The sequence below is a fragment of the Crocodylus porosus genome, unplaced genomic scaffold (genome assembly GCF_001723895.1).
Source record: "Crocodylus porosus isolate Cpor-Errol unplaced genomic scaffold, CroPor_comp1, whole genome shotgun sequence".
Lineage (NCBI taxonomy): Eukaryota > Metazoa > Chordata > Crocodylia > Crocodylidae > Crocodylus > Crocodylus porosus.
Genome location: NW_017728922.1, coordinates 7,496,964 through 7,517,478, shown reverse-complemented (window position 1 = coordinate 7,517,478; position 20,515 = coordinate 7,496,964). Strand labels below are relative to the sequence as shown.

At 43.0% G+C, this 20,515-nt stretch overlaps 1 protein-coding gene across 3 annotated transcripts in view; it reads left to right on the top strand.

The window, feature by feature from the left end:
* The window catches only part of DHX35 (DEAH-box helicase 35), a 53,387-nt gene that overhangs the window by 26,046 nt on the left and 6,826 nt on the right, over positions 1 to 20,515 (top strand). For 2 of the 3 annotated variants that reach the window (XM_019539669.1, XM_019539672.1), the window contains 7 exons: positions 4,937 to 5,032; positions 6,448 to 6,542; positions 7,652 to 7,729; positions 8,948 to 9,077; positions 10,168 to 10,249; positions 10,827 to 10,898; positions 16,890 to 17,028. In XM_019539669.1, the coding sequence (XP_019395214.1) occupies positions 4,937 to 5,032; positions 6,448 to 6,542; positions 7,652 to 7,729; positions 8,948 to 9,077; positions 10,168 to 10,249; positions 10,827 to 10,898; positions 16,890 to 17,028 (692 nt within the window). The remainder of the gene's footprint in view (positions 1 to 4,936; positions 5,033 to 6,447; positions 6,543 to 7,651; positions 7,730 to 8,947; positions 9,078 to 10,167; positions 10,250 to 10,826; positions 10,899 to 16,889; positions 17,029 to 20,515) is intronic. The other variant, XM_019539670.1, reaches the window with a different exon arrangement.

Here is a 20,515-nt window from a genome sequence, read left to right as displayed (position 1 = left end):
AGAAGTTTTTCCTTGTGTCCAACCTAAAATGGTCTTCCAGGAGTTTGTGACCATTGTGCCTTGTTTTCCCGTGGGGTGCCCTGGTGAAGAGACGTTCTCCCAGTTCCTGATGCCCACCCCTTATGTACTTATAGGCTGCCACCGTCACCCCTGAGCCTTCACTTCTCCAGGCTGAAGAGTCCCATGGCTCTTAGCCTGTCCTCATAAGGCCTGCTCTCTTGTCCTCTAATCATGTGCGTGGCTGTCCTCTGGACTCAAGCTTTTCCACATCCTTTCTGAATTGCAGAGCCCAGAACGGTATTCCAGCTGTGGTCTCACAAAGGCCGAGTCAAGTGGGAGGATGACTTCCTGGGTCTTGCTTGGGATGCATCAGTAGATTCAAGCCACAGTTTTGTTTGCTTTGCTGGCTGCGGTGGCTCATGTTCATCTTGTGGTCAATCATGTGGTCTCTTTCAGTCATGGTGCTAGTGAGTAGGGCTGTGTGAAGCTTTGCTGGCTGTTTTGTTTTGACTCATTTCAAGCTCGAAATGGCGAGATTGAAACAAAACAAAGGGCTTCAAAACAGCCTCAAAACAAAATGAGGCTATTCAAAACATTTTGAAAATTTTGAAACATTTCAAGTTTTGAAGCAGCAGCCAGGTGGTGGGAGGCAGGGGAGAGCCAGGTCTGCGCTCTTAGTGGGTCCACAGCCCCATGTGGCTCAGCCCCGGGGGGGAATGAAACCCTGGCTCTCCCTGCCTCCCACTGGTGGGCTGTGCTCTGTGAGGCTAGCGGAGCCAATCTGAGCACAGCACCAGCTCTGCCTGCCTCCTGCCACTGGGCTGCATTCCAGTTGGCTCCACCAGCCCCGTGGAGCTTAGTCCCGTGGCAGGAGGCGGGGCAGAGCCAGTGCTATGCTCCGCCTCCTGCCACCGGGCTGAGTTCCACGGGGCTGTGAGCTGTTGGGAGCTGAGCCCGGTAGAGGGAGGTGGGGTGCAGTGCCCAGTGCCCTCCCTCCACCAGGCTCAGTGCCCAGTGGCTCCCAGCCCCGTAAAATGAGCCTTGTGGTATAAGTGGAGCACAGTGACAGGGCTGTGTGCTGCCTCTCTCCACTAGGCTCAGCTCCCAGCGCCGGTCCCAGGCGGCAGCGACAGCCTCCTGCCTGCACCCTTGAGAGGGCTGCGGGTCTCTGCCAGTCTCCTCTGGGGGTGCGGGCCCCCGATCTGCCTGCGAGTACAGGAGGATGCTCCTCCTCCAGTTTCATGTTTCCCCATTACAGCCTATAGGCGAAATGTCGATACAGCATTGAAAGAGCAAAACTGTTTTGACAAAACAGAACAGTGCTTTTCGAAAGGAAACTAAACTCAAAACGAAACACTGTTCTGTTGAAACAGAAGTTGAAGCAGATCAGTGCTGCTTTGCACAGCCCTACTAGCAAGTGTTGCACTGTTGAGCCTGTAAGTGTGGTGTGGGTTTTTCCTCTCATGGTGGAGCACCTTGCATTTTTCATTGTTGAATGCCATCAGGTTTTGATCCGCCCACCTTGTAAGCCTGTTGTGGTCGGCCTGGATTGCCAGCCTGTGCTCTAGGGTGACCTATTCCTCATAGCTGCTCCCAGTGGCTTGGTGTCGTCAGTGAACTTAACCAGTCCACGTCTAACACCAGAATCCAGATAGTTTATAAATGCATTGAAGAGTACAGGTCCGAGAACGGAGCCCTGAGGGATGCCACTGGTTACCATGCACCACGTTGATTTCGTTCCATCAACTGTCACTCTCTGGGTCCGTCCACTGATCCAGTTCCCCAGCCATCAGACCGTGAAATTGTTGAGGCCACAATTCCCCAATTTTTCCATAGACTTTTAAACTAGCTTTTAATGAACGTGCCTTGGAAAGGAGCCATTATGAAACAACTGAATGCTCTAGAAAATTTTTGAAGTTTTTTTCCTCTGAAGCAGCTCCTATTCATCATTGTCAGAAATGGGATACTGTTCTAGGCGGACTACTCTGACTCACAGTGGCAGGTCTTCCCTTCCTGTTTACTGCAATCATACAAAATGCTTATTAGAAAATAGTTTCCGGAAACTAAGTTGATCAGAGCCTAAAAATAGGCACTTAAATATGCATTTATTCATATGAATAAATTACCTTGCACTGAAGTTCTTAATTGATGCATTGGACGTGTCTTTCATTTTGTGTTATGCTGTACAAGTACCAGAAACCTGTAATTTTCCCAAGATTTAACATGCTTGTTAAATGGTTTGTCATTCTTTTGAAGGGTGTGAAATTTAGAAACCGTAAACTAATTCTTTAGTCACTTATCCTTGGTTACTTTTGGAAAACATTTTTTTGTTAGAATTCTTAGTTCTTAGCCATTAACTAAGAAAAGGAGAGGGGATTTTTCATTCTGTGAGCAAGTTGATTCTTAGCAGCCATTTTGAGCCTGGAACCAGTGCTATGAGGTTGGCTCATGTAATGCAATTGTAAATATGCAACTAAAGCACCTTAGGGAGACGGACAGGTTTAGTTCACTGCCTTGCTGTTCTGGCAGAAAACCCTGTGCTTTGGGGCAGATTCCAAGAGAGGTGCAGAAAAAATTCCTGTTTGCCACCTGCAGTCTTTCAGCAGAATAGAGCAGCTGCCACTATTACTTAGTTTAGAAGAGTGTGTTTGTCTGTTGCAGTTAAACTGATAAAATCATATGAATTTAAAAGTGAGAGACATGTTTGGTAAGTATGTAGTTAAAGTTACAGCTGAGCAAAGGAATTAATTACAGTAGGACCTAGATATCTTACGAAGAGAGTGGCAAAGTAATAGTTAAGTTTAGTATAACTTTTGAATTTCCTGGTGTTTTGTGTTTAAAATTCACTATAACATTTTCAGTTCCAGAGTGACTACCTGTATGAACAATCCTGCAGGTTTTCCCTTAGAAGAAAATACATTTTGACATTTTGTGAAACACTCATCCGATCTGGTTTTACCAGAAATTCTTGTGTAGATTGACTTGCCACTGCCAGTAAAGGGCAGATAATTTAATGTTAAATGAAGTTTAGATTGCTGATAAAGGTATTTACAGTTTTAAAATGTGTTGTTAGTATTGGGGACTGAACAACTCATTGTTCTCTATTTCACTTCATTTTATGATTTTTCTTTGCTGACAAATATGTGAGGAGATAAATGCTTTTTTCATCCTGGCATTATTTGCATTTATTAATTGCTTCCCTTGCCAAAAAGGCTCAGAGTACAATAAAAGACAAAAAATTAGAGAAACAATAAAATATTAAGATAAGGTAAAAAAAAATTCCCCCAGTGTATGACATCTTCAAGTTTCTTCATGGTTCTTTGTTTCCCTACTTATCCATCCTTGCTTTTTGTGTTGCATACCATCTTGTCCCACTCTGTTACTCAGGTTTACAGATTCACTCTTCCTACGTCATGCAGTATACCTTTTACTGAAACCTCTTGCTTTGTGATCTTCGGCATCTCCAAAATCTATTAGTTTTTCTCTCTCAAATTATAAAACCTTGTCTATCTAGAGTCTGATTGCTTATTTCTGTCTCCCATTTCCCACATGTGTTCTGAATGCTTCTGCTAATGCTCAGAGCAGTTTTGAAAAATGCTTAATGGAGCTAGGCACAGAAATTCCCAAGATCCTCTTGGAAATGTTGCCCATTGCCCATATTGCTTAAGGAACCGTATTTATCACGTTTGTGAAAGTTGACTGTCACAGCCACGTTATAGCTCTGTCTGGTCTGTGTTGTTATAAAATATGCTATACAACTGGTAGGCCACAGCCATTTTTATTCTTCACACTAAACCACAGTTATTTCCCCAGTGTAGACTGGGCAAAAATCCCATACTCCACTTTTTTCTGCTATCCTCATCACCCTTTGAGGGACCGTCCTGCTTTATTCTACCTCAGGCTTTTAATCTTCATCTTCACTTAATGTTCCTCGTTTTGCAGTCTTTCCTCTTCTCCTTTCCCAGCTGTCTTTTATGTAGCTTTCTCAAACGATGTGTTCTTTTTCTGTGGTGTCCCTTACCCTTAGAACCCTTTCCACTCAAATCTTTTTTCCAAAGACATTTCTTCCAGGAAATGTTTACAACATGGAGTTCTAAAGAGAATGTATAGGACTCCAAATTTAGTTTTTCTTGTCGGATACGCACTGAGTCTTTTTGTAAGTAAGCAGCCATTCTTCTGCAGAAGATCCCTAACACACTGAGAGTGCTTAGTAATAACTTTGGAATTGAAAATCAAACTATTATCTTTCTATCCTGTATGTGATCACACACAGTAACAATTTTGGAGTTGGAATGTAGCTGCTGAGTAATGACTGGTATGTGAGATTGCAGGTTGCCTACCTGGTGTAGATACTGTAGCAATGATAGTATTACATTTAATTTTTTGTCAGTGAGTCAGTGAGAGATGACTCAGAAAAATGGTGCTCTGTCACCTCAGACCTTCTCCGTCTGCTCATCTTGCCCATGCTTCTTTTCTCAACAGTGCACTTTTTTCCCTAAAAAAAAAAGTTGAGGAAATTCCTTCAAGAATAGGTAGAAATTTTACAAGGTTTCAATTTGCAGGGTTAAAGGCTTTCAAAAGGTTGTCTGGCAAAATGTGTGGAAGAGTTTGATCCCTGTAACCACTGGCTGAATAGTTTCTGAATTGCTATAGGTGCCGGTCGAATTTGGTTATGGATCAAGGAGCTGTTGTGTCTGTGAACAGGAGAGGATTCAGATATATGTTTGCTTAAAAAAAAATACTGGCTCAGCAGATACTAAATGGGAGCAAGGAAGAGTGTCTAAGTTTCCAAGTTCCCAGTTTGATAATTATTAGTTGAACTTGTTTTTTGTGCATTTTGTTTGCACAAAATGTTTTTTCCATAATAAATATTTAGCAATTTTGATAATATACTCTGCTACTTTTGCCTGTTTTCTGTATCATTACAATTCTGCAGGTTTGGATAAACACTGTCGTCTAACAGAACCTCTTGGTATGAGAATAGCAGAGTTTCCTTTGAACCCTATGTTTGCAAAGATGCTGCTGGAATCAGGTGGGTACATTTCTGTTGTTGGTTGTGGGTTGATCATGAGGCACATTCTACCCAGAGGCAATATCACTTAGTCCTGTATTAGATTACCTGCGTAGTCTCTGAAACACACTGCTGCCTAGTTTGGCTTGATTTATATTGAAGAGATTGGGGGCAGGGGAAAGTCTGATAGTCAATGAATTCTATAGCATTCCTTCCTGTTAGACTACAATTTTCAAACTCTTTTATCAGAACTTGGCCTGCTTATTCTGTTGACCCTTTAGTATTACACCAGTCTGTTTGATAAGGTAAGTGTTTGATTGTAAAGTGTTGTCTATGCCAGTGGAAGAGAATTTTTAGGATAGGTTCTGTGTAAGTGCACAGTTTTTGTAGAATTTTTGGGAAACCTCTTGGGAAATAATAATAATATTTAATATCCAGATACTAAACTGTAGGATTTGGCAGTATAGTAGAACAGCCAATCCTGAAAAGTTATATGCATTCTTAACTTCATTCATTGTGGGCTGGTTCTATTAGTATAAGTCTTTCAAGACTGGTAAATACTTTGGTATATACTGCTTAAGGAGGTATATTGACAGAAATATTAAGCATAAGAAACTTTTGTACAACCCACGCATACCATCTACTGTAGGAGGACATACTGTGTAATAACTGGCAGAGGTACCATAACTTGTCAAGTTTTCTTTTAAAAGAAGAAAAGAGAACCAAACCTTTAACTAGTGACTTTTCAAAAAAACTTATACTGGATGTACCTACACGTTTATTAATGCATCTTTGCTACTGCACATTAAGTTTAGTACCTCTAACATGAAGTACTACATAAATGCACAGTAGCCAGTGCTAATGCGTAGTAGCAAATGTGCACAGTCTTTTTGTGATGCTTAATGCACAATAGATTAATGTACTGCACATTAGCATGGCTTTTGCTATGATGCACTTGTGTGCAGTAGAGGTAGTCTACTGTGCATTAAGCGTCTTGTGTAGATGTACCCCTTTAGCACTAAATGCGTAAAAGGCACCTTTTTTCATAGAGTATGTTGAAATGATATATATTCTGTACTCTAGTATAAATACAAATGAAAATCTAATAAGCATATTTTAGCCATTGATGTTTTGTCCATTTGTGTAATATGGAAGTAGATAGATATATCAGAGCTGGGTGTATGTGGTTTCTTCGGCAGAGAACTGAGTGATTCTCTTCTAATAATCAGATGTTGAGAGAGGGAGGCATTTTACCAACAGTGCTTTGTAGTGAAATAACTATATTTTTCATTTCTCTTGAAAGTATTGTTTTTTTCATAAAATGTCTAAAAATAAATCCTTTGTCTTTTCCATTGTATCATTTGTGTGTGAGATTGGATGTAAGAACTCTTTCTTATATTTTGTTCTTATATTTTTCCCTGTAACTTATGCTTCAGGAAATTTTGGCTGCTCCCAGGAAATCTTGAGTATTGCTGCCATGATGCAGATTCAGAATGTGTTTGTGCTCCCTCCAAACCAAAAAGCACAAGCTGTAAGTTCAATTTCATGACTTTTCTTGCTTATTCCGTATCTTGGAATTTCTGCCAACTCGTGTTAATAATTCACTAGGGAGTTACAAAGTTTGATATACCTGAATAAAATGGTTTTGTTCTTGCCTGTATGGTTAATAATGCAAAAAACGGGGAAGCTGAGTACGAGTCCTCAGAAGCTAGTATAAGCCAGTTTCACAGTGAATAGATAGGAAGACCTTGTTTATTTTGATCTTCTTGCCAAGATTAAAGTAGAGGAAAAAGGTAAATTTTATTTTCAGAGTACAAAAGTATTCAATAAAAAAAAGTTAATTTATAGGCAGAAATGCAGTTGAGTCTACTGGTGAAAATACCTCATTTCTTTTATTCAGTTTTTTTATAGGTTTTCCTTAAGTATATGTTGAATAGTAAAATATTTTAATCCCTCACTGAGGCACTGGTCAGGCCGCAGCTGGAGTACTGCGTCCAGTTCTGGGTGCCACACTTCAGGAGGGATGTGGATAACATGGAGAGGGTCCAGAGCAAGGCCACTCCCATGATCAGGGGGCAGCAGGGCAGGCCTTATGAGGAGAGGCTACAGGACCCGAACCTGTTCAGCTTCCACAAGAGACGGCTGAGGGGGGATCTAATGGCCTGTTGCAGACTAGTCAGGGGAGATCAGCAGGCACTGGAGAAGTCCCTGTTCCCCCGAGCACTACCAGGAGTGACCAGGAATAACGGTCACAAGCTGGCAGAGGGTAGGTTTAGGCTAGACATCAGGAGGCGCTACTTCACAGTCAAGGCAGCTAGGATCTGGAACCAACTTCCAAGAGAAATGGTGCTGGCTCCTACCCTGGGGGGTCTTTAGGAGGAGGCTGCATGTACACCTTGCTGGGGTCGTTTGACCCCAGTACTCTTTCCTGCCATGGCAGGGGTTCTGACTAGATGATCTACTCAGGTCCCTTCTGACTTTTGAAACTATGAAACTATGAATTTGTCAGCTAGAGGGGAGTTATAATATATGTATAGCATTAACATACTGAAGATAATAAGAACCAAAGTTATTAGAACTAACCATTGCAAACCTGTGTATGAAAATGCATTTCTCTTCTTTTCCCCTCATCCCTTCCAGACAAGGCAACACAGAAAATTTGCTGTGGAAGAAGGCGATCATCTCACTATGCTAAATGTTTATGAAGCTTTTATTAAAGTAAGCAATTTATGGTGTATGTGAATTCACAGTGGGGGAATAGGGTGGGTTTCAGCGGTTACGATTCTAGATGCTCAAAACTGAGACTCTTAAGGGCTTATAGACCATCCAGTTATCTAACACTTTTGAATTAACTTATGGTTACTTCTGTCACAGATGTTCCCATAATTCCACTGAGCTGACAAGACAAATGAATCCCATAGTTTGATGTTGTACAGGACCCTATCTGAAGTTACCCACATCTTCATTTAGGCTGGGATTTGCAAAGAAGCCTAAGGAAATTAGGTACTGAAATGCATTGAAATGCTTGTTCGGCTTTATTTTCTGACAGATTTGAGTTTCATTGGAAGCTAGGTATCTGACTGCCTTAGGCTCCTTTTGAAAACCCAACTTGTTAATCTTCATATCTTGTTAGTGATGTTAGGGTACTTGGTGAGCAATGAGGTTTAGTTGAAATCTTAGGCCTTCTCTACACAGATAAATTTTATGACTTAAGTTGTGCTGTATCGGAAGGGGAATAAGCTGTAATAATACATGGTAACTTTTATAAGGATATAACTGCATCTGCATTAGGAGTTAGAGTGGTAGAAATGTTTCAGGTTTAAAAAATAACTCCCCCTTCAGTCACACCCCAAATGAGGTGGTTGTATACAAATAAAAAAGCACTGGGTAGATCAGGTTTTAGAAGCCTCTTCAAAGAATTATATTTGTGCCTGTTATGATTTTATATACTTTATAAGATAAAGTATGAATTTAAAGTGCAGTACCTATTTCAGAATAATAATCTCTGTGGACACTGTTATACCTGGAATAAGTGTATGACAGCATGGAGATCTTCAGAAATAGCTTTTTTGTAATACTTCTGTATCTAGACAAACACTTAAAAATAAAGTACAGAAGTGTCATCTTATGTTTTAGGGTAGAAAAATACTGACCCAAGCTAGTCCACATGGAGATAAAGCACTTGGATATTGTCCTTTCTTATCCTGGAAGCAATGACTCAAGCCTAGAGTAGAAAATAGGTGTTTATGGAACTGGAAGTCATTTGCAAGCTAATTAAAGTATGCTGTGCAGTCTGGCAGGTCATAGTTACACTGTTTGCCCATAATTTGATAACTATCAAGAAAACACTACTTGGAAAACAACTCGATTGCTCTGTTGAGTATGGAAGCCTTTTGTAGTATTTTTTTGAATTGTTCTTGTATTGTTGCTATACAGCACAGCAAGAGTTCTCAGTGGTGTCAGGAGCACTTTCTAAACTACAAAGGGCTTGTCAGAGCAACAATTGTGAGAGAGCAGCTGAAAAAGCTTCTTGTCAAATTTAAAGTACCGAAGAAGTCCAGCGAAGGTAGGAGCAATGCAATGAGGCTTTATTCATTTCTTACCCATAGATTTGCCTTGTGACTAGTGTGGAGTGAGTCCCCAGCTTGTTGATCTATTTTCTGATCTTATTGTACGTCAATAAATACTTTGTCTTAGTGACTTAAACATATGTATAACAGTGCTGGAATTTAACAATTGTTTGTTCAACACCAGCACTTAAGTCTATTTTTATCATTAGGGTTAAGTACAGACAGTTAAAAAGCCCGAGGCTGAATTGATTCAGTGTTTGCAGGTTAGTCTAAGCTGCAAAGATTGAACCGGTAAGAAAGTGAACAGACATTCCTTTCGATTCAGGAAATGCAGCTACATGCCTGCAGTGGCTCAAGCCAGAAGCCGGGGTGCTAGAGCATGACTCTGGCACACAGCCAGGATGGGCTGTATGTTCACTTCCTCTTTCTGCTGCCCCTGAGGTCTCTGGGATTTGCAGTCCGCAATCACAGTAGCAGGACTCTGCAGGGTTGCTCATGACACAGTAGCAGGACTCTGCAAGGTTGCTCATCACTTCCTCTTCCTGCTTCCAGGTGCCTCTGGGATTTGTAGTCCACAGTTGCAGCTAGCAGTAAGTTTAGCAGGGCAGGGTGCTCTGTACTCAGGGGAAGAGAAGTTTAACCCCCCTCCCTGGTCCCAGACCCTGGGGTTGGGGCCGGGGCTAGGGTTTCCTGAGGTGGGGATGGTGGGACACAGTGAGCCAGCCCTCACTGCTCCAGCTAGGGAGCAGAGGGGCAGGACCGGCCCTGCTCTCTGGAGCAGACAGCCCAGCCCAGCCCAGCCCAGGGCTGCAAAATCCTGCAACGCTGTGTATATAATTATATTATCTCTAGGACACCTCTGTGGTTTTACTTAGTGATTTGATAAACTGTGAAATCTGAGCTGGGGTGAAGATACCAGTCTCTTCTCTTAAGGCACTAAACAGTCTTTCCTATCAAAGCAAAGTTCATCCATGATCTGGAAGTCGCTTTGAATGAAAGAGTGCTGTGTGGGCTGTTATTTCTCATGGCAGTATCTCAGTTTATCAGACACACTTTAGAGAGAGACTTACTGATTCTCTTCTTTAGGTGACCCAGATCCCGTTTTGAGATGTATAGTTTCTGGATTCTTTGCTAATGCAGCCAAATTCCACTCCACAGGAGCTTATAGGTAAATAGGTTCATTATTTTTTTGGAACTAACTTATTTTTTAACATGCTGTTTTGAAATGATGATAAATATGTATAGACAACGAACAGGTACTTCTTGAAACACATATGACTCCTGAGAGAACTCTTGGTCCATTTGTTAAACAATCTTAGAAGGCTTGTAACAGTTTCTAAATGTTTCTTGTTTATCTCTTCTTTTGTTGACTGAATACTTACGGTTAGCAATCTTGATAAGGGCTTATTAGCAGTAACTACTAATTAGCTTGGACCAGTGTGCACAGCAATGACATCTTCAGCTCACCTTAAAGCCTTTAAGGCCTTTGTTCTTCTGATGTGAACAAAAATCCATTTAGTATAAGATTGTAAACTCCCAGTTCTTTCATTTGTGGCTTGGGCCAGAATTGAAGCACAGTCTCCATCTGAACAGCTGTTGCATTAAGTCTGACTTCATTAACTTGTTCTAGCTCTTTCATTGCTTAAATTTATTAGCATTCTTACTGGGGATGGAAGAATGCTAATATGCAAGTGTTAAGTTGACATTTGTGATAGCTAAGTCTGAAACATTGTTCTGTCTTCAAGGACCATCCGTGATGACCATGAACTGCACATTCATCCCACCTCAGTGCTGTATGCAGAGAAACCTCCTCGCTGGTAAGTTGGAGTTGCTGTCACTTAGCTCCAGGTATCAAGACATTCTGATTAGTGACACTGATTCTAGATCAGTGTATCAATATATCTGGGAGTTCCTAGTTCCCAGAATAGTAGCTCAAGGGAAACTTCCTTTGCACTATATAGACTGCTCAAACAAAAGTGATTGGTGGGGAGCATATAGAAAAAAGACATCCATATCAGACCAGAAAGTATTGTGGTGGACATGCACATAGCTTGGGTTGACATGTATGGCTGAGATAGATAGATAGATATATTTATGAGTGTTTTGTGCTGCATTTAAAAAAAATCAGTTTAAAAAAAAAAAAAAAAGGAAAGTATTGGGGTGATGAGATAAATGGGTAATCGGGTACCCCTTCTACCAGGCACCAGAATAGAGATTTTTTTGCTGAAAACAACTTACCACCATGTCGGGGTATCTCTGTGGAGAACTGCCTCCATCCACTATGACTATGATCTTAGTTTATTGATGTGGGGGGGATGATATGGAGATTTACAAAGCTGTCCTCAAAATGCCTAGCTGAACAATGTAGGAGAAGATAGTTATTTTTATTAACTATTTACAATTGACTCCAAGATGAACATGAGCTGGCAATGCCAGATTGCAGCCAGCAAGGCCAGCCATATCTTGTCATACATCTAAAGATGCATCTCAAGCCAGTCCAGAGAGGTGATACTCCCCCTCTGTGCGACTTTGGTTAGGTCGCATTTGGAGTACTGTGTCCAATACTGGGCGCCACACTTCAAGAGGGATGTGGCCAGCCTGGAGAGGGTTCAGAGGAGGGCCACCTGCTTGGTGAGAGGGCAACAGGACAGACCTTATGAGGAGAGACTGAGGGACCTGAACCTGTTCAGCCTCAGCAAGAGGAGGCTGAGGGGGGACCTGGTGGTTGCCTACAAACTCATCAGGGGAGATCAACAGCAAATAGGTAGAGCCCTTTTCTCCCCAGCACCACGTGGGGTGATAAGGAACAATGGTAATAAGCTGATGGAGAATAGGTTTAGGTTACAGATCAGAAGGCAATTTTTTACAGTTAGGGTGCCCAAAATCTGGAACCAACTTCCCAGGGATGTGGTCCTCGCCCCTACCTTGGGCAAATTCAAGAGGAGGTTGGATGATCACCTGTCCGGGGTCTTGTGAACCCAGTAATCATTGCTGCCTGTGGCAGGGAGTCAGGCTAGATGATCTGTTCAGGTCCCTCCTGACCCTTGCTACTATGAAACAATGGAGTAAATATACATAGCTTGCTGTCCTTGCTTCAGTAAGTTTCTAATTCAGAACAGATGAGAGAAGGTTTCAGGTAAAGGTAGGACTGTCCATATCAAGGTAAACAGAAACAAGTTGATTTAAAGTGTGCTTCTAGTTCAGGTCTGCTTGGGTGCTGTGTCTGTATGTATGTTTGTGTGTCAGTGATTTTTTTCCTGAAAAGTACTTGATTAACAAATGAAACTCTCCTTCCTATTTGCTTGGCAAATTCCACTTTGGCTCTTGGAATCGAATGAGATGTTTGGAATCATGCATCATCATGAACAATAAATATTTTAAAGGCCAAATGATGCTAATGAGTACACCTTTGAATCCCTGGGTCAAAGTTGTGACACCCATACACAAAATGTGCACAAGAGGAACAATTAAACTAGTGATTAATTCTATTAATGCACAAACTGGAATAAACTCCAACTTGTTCAGTCCCAACTGTGCCAATTCTTTGGGGCTAGCAAGAGTGAAATACAGATTTATATTTGCCATGAAAGTTAGCAGACTGAGTGCAGAACTGTTGACTATGCTGGGGCCATTTTTAACAATATCATCGCTTACTATAGAGGGTTCTCTGAAGAGATTTGAAATAGTAAAAATAGAGAGTGCTTGGAAGATAAGTGGAAGACTTCTTCAAGCATATGATACGGAACAGCCTAAAAAAGTCATGCAGTGGTGAGTGGGACAAATCAAGCAGTAAGAAAGAAGGGAGGATTTAGAATAGTGGTTTTCAACCTTTTTGGAAACTTGAGACACCCTGGATAGACTCACAGTACCCCTTGGAAAATACCAGCTCTTAGTTTTTACTCTTTTTTTTTTTAACTACAGGAAAACAATAGAACAGTGTTTCTGTTGCTAAGAACTTGGACCACAACTGCGGATTTCTATTTTAAATTTATGTGTTTTTCTTGTGAATCTTGTTTGCAGACTAACAGTGCTAACTTGGTGTGGCACCCTGCAGCACCCTGGAAGAGTTCTCAAGACACCCCAGGGTGCTATGGCACCCTGGTTGAGAATCGGTGATTTAGAGGAAAATCCTGAAGAAAGGGCAGGATGAGGACTTGGCAGACTCAAAAGTAATTCTCTGCACTCTCTCTGGCCACCAGTGGTGGAGGGTGTGGTGCTTTAATTAAAGTGGCTCTGAGAGCAGCTGTAATTAAGTGCTGCTGCGTCTCCTGTTTAAACATACCCATGTTTAAAAATGGTGGCAGGGGTGCTTGACCTAAAGCTTGCTTAATGACCATTAGTTCAAGCGCCCCTTCCACCTCTTTTAAGTGCTGGGATACTGATACACAAGACAGAGGAGGGTTGTGGCAATTGACACACTCCAGCAGACTAGATTAATTGCATTGGAGCAGCCTTTGTGCTCTATAGGCGCCTGCTACAACCTTGGATAAGCCACTTCAGGTTAGAGCCACAAAGTAACTTAGGTGTTGTAGTGTTTTACTTTTAGGTATGCATTCCCACGGTGAAATCCACAGCCCTGAGTTTTATAAATTTCATAGACATGAGGGCTGGAAGGGACCTCAGAAGATCATCGAGTCCAGCCTCCTGCCCCAGGGGCAGGAAGTCAGCAGGGATCATAGGATCCTAGCAAGATAAACATCCAATTGTCTCTTGAAGGTGTTCAAAGTAGGTGCTTGAACCACTTCTGGTGGCAGTCTATTCCAGACCTTGGGGGCTCGAACAGTAAAGAAGTTCTTTCTTATGTCCAGCCTGAAATGGCCATGGAGGTGTTTGTGACCATTCGACCTTGTCATCCCTTGGGGCCCTCTGGTGAACAGATGTTCCCACAGATCCTGGTGAGCACCCCTGGTAAACTTATAGGTGGCCACCAGATCACCCCGAGCCTGTGGTTTTCCAGGCTAAAGCGTCCCATGGCTCTCAGCTTCTCATCGTAAGGTCTGCTTTCCTGACCCTTGATCATGCGTGTGGCTCTCCTCTACACTTTGTCAAGCTTCTCCGCATCCTTTTTGAATTGTGGAGCCCAAAACTGGATGCAGTACTCCAGCTGCGGCCTCACCAAGATCGAGTACCGTGGGAGAATAATGTCCTGGGATTTGCTTGAGAAGCATCTATGGATGCAAGCCAGCGTTTTGCTCGCTTTACTAGCTGCAACATCACATTGAAGGCTCATGTTCATGTTGTGGTCAATCATGACCCCCAAGTTCCTTTTGTTCATAGTGCTAGCCAGCGTAGCACTGCCGAGCCTATAAGGATGCTGCAGGCTTTTTTCCCAAGGTGGAGAACCTTGCATTTTTTGGTGTTAAACACCATCAGGTTCTCGTCCGCCCATTTGCTGAGCCTGTCAAGGTCAGTCTGGATCGCCCTCTTGTCCTCAGGTGTGGATGCTTGTAATGCATGGGGAGACTAAAGCACTTCAAAATGGTATTTTCAGAGCATAGTGAGTAGTTGCCTAAAGTAGGTAATAGGAAATGTGGAAGAGAGGTGTGTCTGACTTCAAGTCTTGTGGGCTGGATGAAGGAGCCATAATCTACTTGAAATTCAAAGATGTGAATTTTGTTTGAGTTGGGCATTTTAACTATTATTATCAAAATCCAAGGGGTGGTTGTCATTTATTTGTTTATTTTAAAAGCTGCCTTAGGTGATAGTGGTTTCCCTTTCTGCACAGTAGTCTAGTTGTTTAAGCCTGAAGTTCAGTCCCCCACTCCGTGCCTAAGGGGATTCCAACCCATTTACCAATTTCGTAGGAGAGTGCCCTAATTACTGGTCAGTGGGTTGTTCTGGAAGAGGGGTACTCTCAACTGAGCCAGTTGAAATTGTTCCACATGGTGTGACAGTCATTGAGCCAGAGGCAAGGAAAGCGTGAGCAAGTGTGACTCTGGTCTAGTGGTGGAGATGCTGACCTGGAAGCAGGGGATACCTGGGTTACAATCTGTGTTTCAGAAGCCATGCAGATATTTTATCCAATGACAGTATATTTTATGGGGTCACTGACTGACTGTTCTCTCAATACTGAAGCATTTTTGAATGTAACAGAAACAGAAATCTAGGCAAATAGAGAAGTTGCCAAAATGTGAGCCTCTGGACTTCATATGCTGATGGGATTAGGAGACAGGTGGGTGTGATGGGGTGGGGCGGAGCTCCTGGCCTCTGCCTGTATGTGTGAACAAATGATCAAATTATATGAAGTTGATGGGGGATGGGGACTTACCATAGAAAAACTGTTGTGCGGTCATCCTACAGCAAGGGAAAGCTAAGCCAGGGCACCTTTGCTGTGTTTCATTAGCTGCCCCACTTTTCCTCTCACTTGCTGTGGGCTAACTATGGGCATGTAAACAAGCTGCTATACAGCATCTCTTGTGTGGTAAGTCTCTACCTTTTTTAGCTCACTCGAATTCAATTATCCATACCTCAGTCCCTTTGTGGAACTAGCCCTTATTATTTCGGTGTCTGTTTTTTTTCTCCTGTAAAATAGAAATAACATACTCCCCTAACTCAAAGGGGTATTGGAAGGATAACTACATTAGATTACAAAGTGCTCTGATACCCAAGAGTAGGTACCATTTTAAGTATTTAAAGTAAAAACGAGGATGTTAAATAGCCAGCAGGGAATGGTTGTGGGCTATGTATTATCTTAAACTATATGACTATGTATTTAAGCTGCCTGCATGTATATGCTGAGATAAAAAAAAAAAAAAAAAAAGCAGTCATAAGATATTTTAATTGCAATGCTGTTCAGTACACGTTGTAAAGAGCTCAAATTACAATTGCTCTTTCCAATGCAAACAGGGTTAATTGAGTTAATAATGTGCTATTATGAGGCTGCAAAAATGCTGTCTGGCTGGAGGATCTATTTTAATAAATGTGGGATGCAGGTGAGCATCTCTGTCTCTGTCTCTGTGTCTCTCTCTCTGTCTGTCTGTCTCTCTCTCTCTCTCTCTCTCTCACACAAGCAAAGTAATAATCAGTGGGTGGAGTGTTTGTCATGTCTAAGACTCCTGCTTACGGTGGGGGTGCAATGAATTCCTTAACTGGAATAGTACCTGCATCCAGCATCCCTGATGAAGTTGTGGGTTGGCTGAGTGAAGGAACACAGTACAGATTTGTAGATGCTTGTTAAATGACCTCCATAGGGAGGCAGTCTTACAAATAACTTACTTGCATGGTTTCTTTACAGGGCTGCATAGGACATAGCAGATTGGTTCCCTAAGCTCTGGATGGTATATGCCCAGGCTTCATGCAGAGCCCTCCTCCATTAAATTTTCTCCTAACTAGATACCACCCACCTCTTAGGGCTCTATTATCAGGTTATGTTGTGAGTTGTGCTTAAAGGCTAGTGTACTTTGGATTTTTGTCCACCCCTTAGCATGTCTCTTACTTGTACCCTCTTCATGATACTTAAAATCATCCTTAGGACATGTTTTACACGAGCATTCCTTGACTTCAAACTGAAAACTAACCACTCCTTTTCCTTGTTACAAGTTATTTCATCTGTTCTTCCTGGTAGGTTTCTTAAGATTTTTTCATTGGAATTTTTAGAAATTGTCTTATTGCCCCATACAGTACCCTGACTGCCTTTGAGGGAATACATAGAGGGCATATAACAAACAATGGGCTCTCTTCCCTGACAGCAAATACTACCTAGACCATTTCCTATGTGAAATAAATAAGATGTAGAAAGTTTATGTAATCCAAGCTATTTTACTCATTGCTTTTAAAATTACTTTAATTTTTCCCATCTGTGTTTTCAGGGTAGTCTACAATGAGGTCATACAGACCTCCAAGTACTACATGAGAGATGTGACTGCTATTGAATCTGCTTGGTTATTGGAACTGGCACCTCACTTTTACCAACAAGGAACGGTACGGAATCGACATAGACCCCAAACGGTACCAGTGCCGTATTGGCAGCTCTTGTACTCTAAGCTATAAATATGTGTGTGTGTTATTTTGTTCTACAGGAATAGCAGTGAATTGGGTTTCAAATCATTATAACAATTTTTATATAAACCAGAGTAAGCAGTTTTTGCCAGAATAGAGAACATACTGTCTTTCTAAATCTGACTCAAAGTCACATTTCCCCATTTTCAGTTCCTGCAGAAATTCAAATTTGAGCTATTTTTCACCTGAGTGTAGGTATTCAGTAGGTCTTCTGTCAGCAGCCATGACTTTCTGGAGGTTCTGTGTATACAAACTTTTCTGTGTGTAGCACACATTTCTGTGCAATATATTATTTCGAGCGAGTAAATGGAAACTGGGTAGATGTATGAGTAGTTAATACTTGGCATAGTGAAGAGCAGGGTCCCTTTATAGGAAAGCTTAATGCAGCGTCTTAGATTTTGTACTTGGCCCCTTTTATTGGGATTAGTTCCCTGGCTCTGCTTCATTCCTATGACCCCAGCTGACTTCCTGCCCTTTGGGCAGGGGGCTGGACTCGGTGATCTCCTGAGGTCCCTTCCAGCCCTAATGTCTATGAAATCTATGAAATTAATCTATGAACCACGCAGTTCTGAAGTCTGTAGGCACCATAAGAAAAAACTACACTAATTTAACGTTAGGCTGGATTTTGGGGAGGGTTGTTTGGGGGTATGTTTGATACCCTACTCGCACAAGACTATCTACTGCAGGGGCAGGCAACGTTTTTTGGCCGGCATGCTGAAAAACACTACAATGCCTACCTTGGAAGGTGCTGGAGTGCCGGTATGCCAGAAAAACAAAGTAAGGGCAGGGGGTTACACGGCAGGATGCCCTGCGCCCCCCAGCCCTGCTGCCTCTTGCTTCCCACCCAAAGCCCCTGCCCCCCAGCCCAGGCTCTGTGGCTGTCAGCAGCTACCCCAGCCCTGGGTAGCTGCTGGAGCCTGGGCTGCTTCCAGCAGGGCTTGCAACATCCCAGATGCCTGCTGGGGGCAGCCTAGGTTTCTGGCTGGCAGCAGCTACCCAGAACCGGGGCCGACTGCAGCTGGGACAGTGGCATCGGCTTCATGTTGGCGGCGACTGCACGCGCGTGGAGCTGATGCTAGAGCTGTGGAGCTCGGCGCAGCTGTTTGAAGCCTGCCTGCTGCTGCTGTAGCTGCACAGAACCTAGGCTGGCTACAAACAGCTGCACCAGGCTCTGGAGCCCAGTCACCAGCTCTGTGCCAGGAGTGTGGGAGAAACCAGGGTTGCACTGCCTCGAGTGTCTCCCCCACTGCCTGCTCCAAGGTGTGCATGCACACACAGGTACAGAGTTCATACTGGGGCTCCAGAGACCAGCACAGCTGTTTGCAGCCTCCTGGCTGCAGGTGGCCCTGGCTCTGGGTAGCTGCTGCCAGCCTGGAGCCCAGGCTGCTCCCAGCAAGCAGCTGGGACACTACAAGCCCTGCTGGGAGCAGGCACCCAGAGCCATGGCTGGCCGTGGTGTGCTGAGCAAAATGGTCTCACGTGCCATGCTCAGCACGCATGCTGGGTGGTTGCTGACACCTGATCTGCTGCATACAATAAACTAAACAAAATAGTAGGAATGAACCATCTTGGCATGATAGGCACCACATTTTCAGACAGAAATGTGATGTCCCCTTCTTCTTCCCCCTCCATCCTGCCAGAAAAGTTGGTGCATTTTTGGCTGAACACAAAATTAAAACACGATTTGTACTGAGCCCTGAAACTGGCAAACTGACTTTAGCCCTAGAACACTAATGGAAATAAGCTTTACAGGAGAGAGTGATGCTATCAATTAAAGTAGGAGCAGCAAAAGCACTTAGATGTTAACATCTTCAGAAAGACATTGGGGAAAAGGTCACATTTTAGGTAGCAGGACCCTAGACTACTATTCAAAGATTTCATCATTACATCCGTGAACAGCATTCAAATGCAAACTGGTAGTTATGCAGAACATTAGGGACAATGGCTGAAGAAGCTTATCATGGATCAGGAGGCCACCTGTTGTGTTATTTTGGCTTTCTTCATTCCCCGCCTCTTCATTTAAACCTCGTGAACACCCTTCAGGGATAACCCTAAGAACAGCTTGTAGCAGTTACTTAGATTGTGAACGGTCACTATGGACCACTCTTACAAAAGAGATTTTCCAGTGTCCTTGACTGCCGTTGCATGAATTGAGGCCTTTCAAGCATTCACTATCTGAGAATACAGGAGTAGCAGCAGGTGGCATATCACTCTGTAGGTCTTATCCACAGAATATGTGCATGTGAAGCAGAATGCTGTTATACAGATGTGCAGTCCGTCTGTGACTGCATGATGAAGCTGCTCTATCACTGTGGGGTAGGGAGGTATTAAGGTAGCAAAACTGTTGCAATTGTATTCCTATTTCAAGGTTAAATTTATGGTTATTTGACTCCTTTGTATCTCTAAAGGAGCTCACAGAGGTGACAGATTCAGTGCAACAGCTGAGGCCCTCTCCTAGGGCTTAGACAGAAGTGACAGTTTTTGTCTGATCTGGCCACAGAAAGCAGCTTACAGCTATGACCAAACACAAGTGCACAACTGTAGACAGCTTAAAAAATGTCCAGTTGGGAGAAAATCTGACCCCTCATTGCATGAGGTATCAGATGAAGACATTTAAAAATATAGTGACTTCTGTAATTTGTGTCTGCGGAGCTCCCAGTTTGTTGCTGTTTGCAGAATGGGAGGGGGGAAAGGGAGCAGAGGAAGTTCGGCATGGTGTTTTTCAGTACCCCTGGAGGGTGGGGCGGGTGTACTGCAGTTCCCTTTAAGGGGAGGGGACTCTTATTCATGCCCCCCCCCCTTCAGCACCAGCTGGGGAGCCCCAAGAATGAGCTCCCTCCGTTGCCTTCCCCCACTCCCATTCTGAAAACAGCCGGCACTGGCAGAGAGCTGTGGCCATTGCTGTGGGAACCTGGGTGTAGGTTTCCAGCCTGCACCTAAAGTCTCCTTCTCCCTAGAACCAGCAGTGAACTTCTGTTTTGTCTGGGGTAACATTGTAACTCAGAATGCTTTGCAGAAAATGTTCTGAGTTACAGCTGGGAGCTGCACTTCTGTCTGCACCGTTAATGGCATCTCCTTGTTCCCTTTTGAAGTGGTTGGTTGGAGCTCATTTGTTCAGCATTCCACTACATATTGCATTGTTATCAATATATAAAGCAGTATATAAGTTGCGTGTGCACGGATGGATGGACATACAGCTATACATATACACAGACACAAAGTAGTAGAATATATATGTATATAAGCAGTATCTATATGCTAGTGTGCATATGTGTAAGTATACATATTTATCTTTGATAGCTGCCACCCATTTCTGTCAACCCATAGTTTCTAGGATTGGAAGGGACCTGAGTAGATCATCTAGTCCAACCCCCTGCCATGGCAGGAAAGAGTACTGGGGTCAAATGACCCCAGCAAGGTGTTCATCTAACCTCCT